Genomic DNA, 8,777 nt, shown 5'->3' on the forward strand with positions numbered 1-8,777 from the left:
TGCTGTGGTTCTATTGGATTTTTAACAGCAGCAATGATTGCTGGAATAGCGTTGGCTATCCCTTGAGCAATTATTGTTGGAATAGTGTTGGCTATCCCTTGAGCAACGATATTTTCTATATCCTGCCTAGTCATATATTGATCCCCAGGTTGTTGCTCAGATTGATTAACCTCATTAACTGGTTCATTATTCGCGTTCTCCATCTGCTAATTAATTGTATGTATATATATATATATACATAATTGTATTAGTATCAAATAAATAACAAGTATACACAAAATTATTATATAGTTTCATATAGCCAAAACTATTGATTTCTCGATTCCTTTTTATATTTAATAATATGCCTTAATATACACCATTATTTTACAAAATTTTATTTGTAGTTATTTTACAGACTGATTTTGACTATTATTATTACACAATCCCTGTTCCATAAATCCCCTATTCTAGTAACGGGGTTCCCTCTTATCGTAATTCCAAGAGATCTGTTTCTCAATCTCTTGGATCCTATTCCCAACATTCATTAGTTCTTAACCAAAGTGGTGGAGTCTAGCTATATTCTCGTTACTTATTGGTGGATTTGGTTCTGGATCGAACTGGGGAAAAAGCTTATAGGGATTGTTTTGGATCTATATTTCATTAGTCAACCATTCGTCTATTCCTAAAGGTTGCGAGTGGATCGAAGGGTTTGGAATAGCTGGTTCTATGTTTATTAATAGTTGTTTTTCATTAACAAACTTGATAGAATTGTAATCTGTCAATGTAAAATCTAATTCTTCCTGGGATGGTAACTTTTCAATTTGACTAGAACTTTCCTCAATTTCCATTTTCTTAGGTTTGGGTTCTTCGAGAGGTAAAGCGTTGAATTCTATAGGTTCTTCTCTATCTGCTATATAACTATTGAAATCTCTGGAAACCTCTATTCTTACTGGATAGAGATTTAAATTCTGAAGGGCGTCAGACAAGTCACTCATGCTGTTTAACATAACACAATTACTAAGTCAGAATTTATAACAAATTTGATAGAAAACTTTGAAATACTATTTCATACTGTTTAACTACCAAATAACTGAAATTCAAAACACCCTAGGTTTTACTGAATAAGGTTTCTAAACTGTAGATAATAAAGGTACTAAAACTTGGGTTAATTTTTTTAAGGATTTGCATTAATGGCTATATTGGCTAGCATATAAAGATCTGCCCTATCCTATACCCAATAAATCAGATAATAGAACATATATTCATAGAATGATAGTTAGAAGATTTAAATATTTTCTAAATACTTAATAGGCTTAAATCAGTGGCTTGATCAGTGGCTCTGATACCACCTTTTTCTGTCATGGCCCCCGTACCCGGTTTGACCCGGTCCAGGAGCCGCGGGACAGAAAACCCGTGGTATTCATGTTTACAGCGGAAGTCTTAACAGGATCGTTTTAAACTTGAAAAATGCCCGAGTATTATTTATTTACATTTCGGGATAAACCCTGTAAATATCATAATTTCATTATGTTACAAACATGTTTATTTATTTATTTGAGCCACTACTTCAAGCTTGATAGTGCTCCGTAGCACGTGTACTTAATTCACAGTAGGTCACCTGAAACATGTTGTAAAAAGGTTTTATCAGCGGGGAAATACTGAGTGAATCATTCATTTTGATAAAATGACACATAGTTATAATTTACAGCATAAGAGCGATTACTATGGCAGTATCTTAATTAATATCTGGCCTTGCCACCCGTGTGACGATGGTCATACCACTGTTGGGTCCAGTTACCCAATTAGTGACGTTTTGTCACTGTTAGGTCTTATTAGCCTAACCCCTGTTAGGGCTTATTGCCTAACCGTGAGAAATTAGTAATGTGCACAATACCTCATTAACCAGCGGTTAAGATAACCACGACTTAATCCCTGTAATTATAACATTTTGAAAATAATTTGAGGTATTGTAAAACAGTTGAGAAAAAGAGAATGACTCACATTGCAGATTTAACGGGCAAGGTATAAGCCTACTGATTAGCCTTGATTAAACCTAATTTAATAATAATGCACACACAACGGGTTAGTAACTTAATACAACAGTTACGTTAATTCACGAGATCAAACCCTCACAATGATTAACAAGTGCAATACTTAATAATTCAATCGGATTTACAACGAATAACAGAGCATAGTCCGAATTCGAACAGCACTCAAATATTCAAGTCGAAATCACGACGAATAATCAAAGTAGAAGCTCAATTTGAGCAGCACTCGGACAATCGTTGGATAGTTATAATCGATCGGACGTTGAATCGTAATAGCGATCGAGTTATTACCCTGATTGCGGCAGCACCTCGTGGATCGTGTGTGTTAATTGTAGTAAACAGAGTATAACTCCGTGCCTCAGACGAATTTCTTCGTCGTTTCAATCACAGAATTCAAGTGCCAATGTCTGCTATTTATACACGAATTTGGGCATGCTTACGGACCGTAAGCCATATCCCTTACGGTCCGTAAGGGAAGCAGTCTAAATATAGGGTGCCTAGGTTCGGGACTAGCTATGCTGAGTTGACAGAATTGGCAAATGAGATTTAAACAACGAGTATTTTAAGATAATTATCAACTAGGATTTACCCCCCCTGAGTTTTAGGGGCCCTGATCCTGATTACGATTGTTCTGAAAATTTTAGGGTTTGTGCAGAATCACTTGGGTGTCTTAATTAAGGTTTTCTTAATAGATAATTATCATTCTAATTATTGATTTTAGTGAGAGTTGTCACATTTATGGCCTTTACCATCTTGTCTGCGTCCTTCACGTAAGCATACCTTTGGAAACCGAATCTCCTACCAATAGTATCCTTTTTTCTTGCGATATAAGCGTCGACCAACCATCCTAAGTTTCTGCATTCATTCCACAAATCAGCATCCGTAGTCCCCGTTGGGATGTTCGTAACATAAAACGTAATGGCATCTTCCTTTCTAGGCTTTACATTCCCGTTGAAGGTCTGCTCTAGTGGTGGTAACTCCCCCTCTTCAGACTCCTCTTGTCTTTCCCGCGTCTCCATCATGGCCCAATGGTGGACAGAACTGCCGTCGGAAACCGAGATCCAAACCCGGGAAGCGAACGGAAAATCGAAAGATCGGCTTAGAAAGAGAGGTAAGGTTGATTAGCAAAGAAATGTGCGCGTCCAACAACCTCTAGTGCTAAACCAAGCAGTGTCTCTTCGTCGAGCTACCGGTGTCTGGATTAGAATGATTTCCCGGCGACTGTTCGAGTAAGATACGGGCTTTCACACTCAGCGATTACCGAGAAGGACCCGGTAAGCGAATGGGAGATATGAAGATCAGCTTAGAGAAAGAGGTAGAAGACGGGATAGTAACAGATGTGTCACTCACCGGTACCTCGCACGCTAAGCCGGACTACAGCACTCCGTCGAGCCACCGACGACCTTTCGTTTTCTCTCACTATAAATATTATTTAAAAAATAAGGATGATAAAATAGTCTTTGCATTAAATTTTCTTTTTTCGAACGGCCAGCTCATTAAAATATTAACCGAAAAGTATTTAACAATCACCATCCTAAATTACAAGTTTAAAACTTAAAAAACCCAAAAATTCTTGGCAGAATTCTGTTCATCTACCATCTTCTCCGTGACCTCACCGATGACGTCATCATCCACCTTAAACACCTGTTGAACAAAATCCTCTACATCAATTATTTTTTTACCATCCGTGCACCCCTCATCGAACCGTCCAGGTATAAACGGTGGCCTCATCATCTGCAAGACTTTTTCCCAGTCAACGCCTTTAAAAAAATCATGACCTTTGATTTCCATAACCCGTATTCTCCGTTTCGGATCCTTCTCCAACAACTTTCCGATCAAATCCCGCAACGGCGACGGTTCTCCGGCAATCTCCGGCGACTTACACAAAATCCGGTAAAACGTCTCCTTCCTATTCGCTCCACGAAACGGCGTCGTTCCGTAAACCATTTCGTACAAAACGACGCCGAAGCACCACCAATCCACCGCGAAATCGTGACCGTTGCCTTGTATCATCTCCGGTGCCACGTACTCTTCCGTTCCGACGAACGAGTTTGTCTTTTTGCAACTCGGTTCTGAGCTCACTGACTCGGCTGGATGCACCGAGTCTTCATTCGTAGCGGTATGACATTGACAACACGTGTATAGCTTTGATAACCGCTTTTTCCGTTTGTTGACGGACGTTAGCGGATCGGATTTCGTTAAAGCTGTGCCGTTTGTCGACGGAGAAAGTTCTGTTGAGAGATCGAAATCTACAAGCATTAGATGTCCGTTTTGTTGTATCATAACGTTTTCCGGCTTTAGATCTCTGTAAACAATTCCTAATTTGTGAAGATATTCCAATGCGAGTACTAATTCAGCCGCATAAAACCTGATATAATGAATTTGTTTCAATTACATGAACTAATCGACTGTAATGAATTTGCAGTTTACCTGATGACGTCATCGGAGAATATCTTCTCAGTCTGTTTGTTACGGAGATAGTTGAGATCTCGTCCTGGACAGTAATCAATGGCGTATCCGACGATATTTTGAGTAGATAGTATACCGTGGAGTTTCGGTAACAACGGATGTTGAAACCGTCGCAATACGTCTTGCTCGAAGAAGATTCGCTTGTACTCAGCTCCGTCACTGTTGTTGTTGTTGTTGTTGTTCAGCTTACGCTTGATTGAAGCTCTGGAAATGGCTTTCAAAGCGAGTAATTCGGCGTCGTTTTGTATTAAGAAGACTACGCCTTTAGCTCCTCTGCCTAAGGGTGATATAACCTTGAGGTTATGGATGTCTAGCAACGGGATTTGATCGTCGTTCATGGCGGTTAGAGGTATCAGATGGAATTTTAAGGTTTTGGTTTAATTTGATGCAGTTGGAGTTATATACGGGTTTGGTGAGGTGTGGTTTTTTTTCTTTTGTTAGGAGAGTTAGAGTGGACTTGAGAAAATTTAATGCAATTTACTAATGCTGTTTTGTTTGCATCATCAGTTTGGAATTTGTTGTAATGTTTTCCAGAACGTTTTGAAAACAGTTCTTATCAATTCACTATTTGACAGTATTTGTCATGAATAGATGAGTATAAATGTATAAGGGGTGGAGTCGTCATCGCTCATCACTTACAATATCCAATCAAGTTTCGTCATGTCATCAAACGTTATTCCCTTACTCATAACCTTTTTTAAACTGGAGGGTATGAAGAGCCTCATTCCTAAGTGGATTGGCCGCCATGTCACCGCCACGTAAGCGGGGCCTAAAGGGGATGGACCTATGGGGGTGGGGGATGGATCCCTTTATATATATATATATATATATATATATGTATGTATGTATGTATAGGTGTGTGTGAGAGAGAGGGGCGTCGACACCGGCTTGTGGAGGACGGAGAAACCGGGCCTGGCCCGGAACCGGAGCAGAGGGGTGGGGAAGACGGGGCGGCGAGCAAGGGACGGGCATGGGGACGACCCCCATAACCTCCCGTCTTAGTGGCAATGATCATCACTCACAACACCCAACAATAAACCCTCACACCCCTCACATCCATCCATTTTAACGCGTGAAAAAATTCACGAAAACAATTCCATCACTCGTTGAACTTCATGGCAGCGGTGGAATTTGATAAACTTCCACGCGTGATAAACTGCCATCACGTGTCTACCCCCACTGGCCTAAATCAGGGCGTGAATTGTGTCAGATTGTGGTAAAGCTCATTTGTGTGTTTTTACACTTGAACTTGATAAAGTTCATTTTGTAGATGTGTCATGTGTGTATCATGCTGAAACCGGACCAATCCGAAACCGATATTTCCAAAAGACTAGACCCTCTGGTCTGACCTTAAGAGTGTGCATGAGTTGGTTTTACCCTTAAACAGAACCAAAGATTGATAATTTGTTTTTTGGATAGTTAAAAATCTTTTGTTTTGATTTTATTCGGTTTTCAGTTTTCACATTTAGTTTGTCTGGGTTTTTCAGTTTTCCCATTTAAACTTGAAACATTTAGGCCGAAAATCATGAGCCCTGAAGAGGTAACATTCTAACCAACTGGACCAGCCTCTTTTGAACCAAAATCGATTTCTAACCCGAATGGGTTTGGCCCATTTAAATGGCCGAAACGGTTCTTGTACACATCTAACAAGAGTGTGGCCAGAGCCCACCGATTTTTCTTTAGTCCAAGTATAGTCCAATCACTGATTCACGACCTTAGCCACTGGCCCAGTGACACAAATGAATCTAGCCCACAAATTTTTCTTTGGTCCAACCACTAACTAGCCCACTGAAACAAATGCATCTAGCCCTGTGACTTAAATATTATTACTTAATTGAAGCCAGTATTATTTTCTTTTGAACGGTTGAATACACAATGGCGGATTCACCCTTTGCATAGGGTTGGTGGGCACAGACCCACCGTCCAGCCACATTGCATATGTATATATTTATATATTTCGGAGCCTGTAACAATGGTGGTCTTGGGTGTTTTGGATGTGAAGAAGATGATTTTTTAATTTATTTTAGGTTAGGGTTGCTACACAGTAATTGAGGTAGTCTGCATCAATCAACATGTATGGTTGCACACTAATGACTAATCAATAGTATTTTACTTTTTATTTTTGTTGCCGATTTTTATCTTCGTGTACCGATAACGAATCGGACCCTACATGTATTTTCGATATCAATACCGGTTGACACAAAGCTTATCCAACTTAAAAAGTAAAGAAATTATTATTATTAAAATAATATAAGTATTAAAAACTATATATATTATTATAATATTAAAAACAATATTCACTGGCTTCTATTATTAATATTAGTGAGAATGTCCGCGCATTACCGTGGGACTAAAAATCATATCAAACTGTATCAATTCATTAGAATGTTAATTCATTCAAAACTTTTTAAATAAATAACAAACAAAGAAGACTTGTAACAACATGATAAGTATTCTCATCTCAAATAAAGAATGACTGCATCAGTATCAATTAGTAAGATACTCTTTACCCAAAAAAAAAAAAAAAAACAATTAGTAAGATACTCGGATGCACCCAAGCACACACATCGAAAGGTGATCCTTATGACCTCGACCTTGTGTCACTTTTTAATAAGTTCTTTACACGTATAGCTTATTAACAGGCTATGGGTTTGGTAGCACCGAATGCCAAGCATTCCAAGATATTTTCCTTTAAAAATGTCAAGGATTGGTACTTTGTGAGTTTGTGTTGTACCACGACGTTACCACCTTGGCATTCTCGATTACATTTAAATAATTAAACTTCGTGTGTAGTTTCATACCTCAATTACATTTTAATGCTTAGATATCTGAACTTACTGTGTAGTTTCATGCAAAAGTTAATTCGAGTGATACTTCTTATAGCTGATTAAGTGTAGCTGAAGACTCACTTACCAGTCGGTCCGAGCTGGCAAGGATTGAGCCTCAGATGATCTTTACTCAGTCCTGAAAGATCACAACAAGAGAGAAAGCACACCGTTAGCCTCGTCACAGGGAGGGGGCCTCTCTGCGACAAAGCTCGGGCATGCGAATAAGTATTGGAGGAGATGGAATAAGTCAGTGAGAGAGAGAGAAAGTGAGTTTAGAGAGAGAAAGTAGTCATTACCCCTTGTGGGAGACCTTGACGGGGTATTTATACCTTTTGGGTATGCTGACGTGGCGAGGTAGTTATGGCCGAACCAGTCTCTGTCAGGCCGTTAGAGTTGTGGGCCCCAAGTTAGTTAGGGAAGATCCTCTAGGTCGATCGTTCTAATGTGGTTCATCTGACTTGGTTCGGCGGCGTCCTGACTTTGGTGACTTCTGGTCCGACCTTCGTCAGGGGGCGATCGGTTCGGTGGTAGACGGTGTTCGGTCCGGTCTAGCACGTATCCTCATCAAGTCCCCCTAGTTCGTGGCGTTTATTTAGTAAAGTTACGAACTAGTCTCGAGGCTTAATTCGATTTTGATTTGGGTGGGTTTTTTTTTTGAATTCCTCCTTTGGCGGTTACTTGGCTGGGTAACCGACAATCATTATAATTTACCCCACTTGAAATGACGTTTCACATGTATTTCCATCGTGACGTGTCGTCCCCCTATTGGTCGATTTGAGGCGGTTTAAGTTTTTGTATAAATAAAGGGAGAAAAGTGATTTTTCTTTTTTACTTTTCACCTTCTTCTTCTTCTCCAACCTTCCCCTGCCACTTCCACTCTTTTTCTGTCTTCCGAATCACCACTTTAACAGGTTTGTTCCAATTTTTTGCCATGGCCAATAAGAGTAACATGTCTGGGTGCTTAAATGTTTTAAATCGGTCCGGTCTGGAATGGCTTGTGCAGCAATACTCGATCTCGTCCTCCCTTAATCCAACTCTCCCCGAAAAGGATAAGGTCATCTATCCCTTCGTCCCGAGGAAGGTTGGGGTTTATACCAGGATGTTCGATTATTGCAACTACCGAATTCCCTTGACCAAGTTTTTGATCAGAGTCTTGATGTTTCATGATGTTCATTTATCTCAGATGAACCTCTTTGGCTTAGCCAAAGTGTGTCAATTTGAGTTGGCTTGCCGTGGCTTGGAATCGGAACCGGATTTGGATGTGTTCCGGGCTTTTTATAAATTGAACCAAACCGGAGATTGGTATACATTCGAGGTTTGGAATAAGAATGTTACGTGCTTCTCGTGGATCACGTCGAGCCTAAATGATTGGAAGGACCGTTTCTTTTTGGTAGACGATCGCTGCGTTCCGGCCGAAATGGCTTGGAGGCCGAGGAGGTCACATCTTCCT

General features: G+C 39.9%; 1 protein-coding gene across 2 annotated transcripts; it reads right to left on the bottom strand.

Moving 5' to 3' along the window:
* Nucleotides 1–3,476: 3,476 nt before the first annotated feature.
* On the bottom strand, nt 3,477–5,024 carry LOC110864949 (serine/threonine-protein kinase OXI1). Of its 2 annotated transcripts, none has more exons than XM_022114121.2 (2): nt 4,461–5,024; nt 3,477–4,335 (listed from the first exon to the last, which is right to left on the bottom strand). In XM_022114121.2, the coding sequence occupies exons 1-2, from the start codon at nt 4,835–4,837 to the stop codon at nt 3,585–3,587; spliced, it is 1,128 nt and encodes a 375-aa protein (XP_021969813.1). In that variant the 5' UTR covers nt 4,838–5,024; the 3' UTR covers nt 3,477–3,584. The 2 variants fall into 2 exon arrangements, with proteins under 2 accessions (XP_021969813.1, XP_021969812.1); XM_022114120.2 differs by having other exon boundaries at nt 3,477–4,398; nt 4,461–5,021.
* Nucleotides 5,025–8,777: the final 3,753 nt, after the last annotated feature.

The sequence above is a fragment of the Helianthus annuus genome, chromosome 6, assembly GCF_002127325.2.
Source record: "Helianthus annuus cultivar XRQ/B chromosome 6, HanXRQr2.0-SUNRISE, whole genome shotgun sequence".
Taxonomy (NCBI): Eukaryota; Viridiplantae; Streptophyta; class Magnoliopsida; order Asterales; family Asteraceae; genus Helianthus; species Helianthus annuus.

What these genes read in the sequence shown, in the direction of transcription:
- LOC110864949 (XM_022114120.2), bottom strand. Translation starts at nt 4,837, where the DNA reads ATGAACGACGATCAAATCCCGTTGCTAGACATCCATAACCTCAAGGTT. An exon ending in TTCTCCGATGACGTCATCAG is followed by an intron (nt 4,399 to 4,460) that starts GTAAACTGCAAA and finishes TCATTATATCAG; the next exon opens with GTTTTATGCGGCTGAATTAG.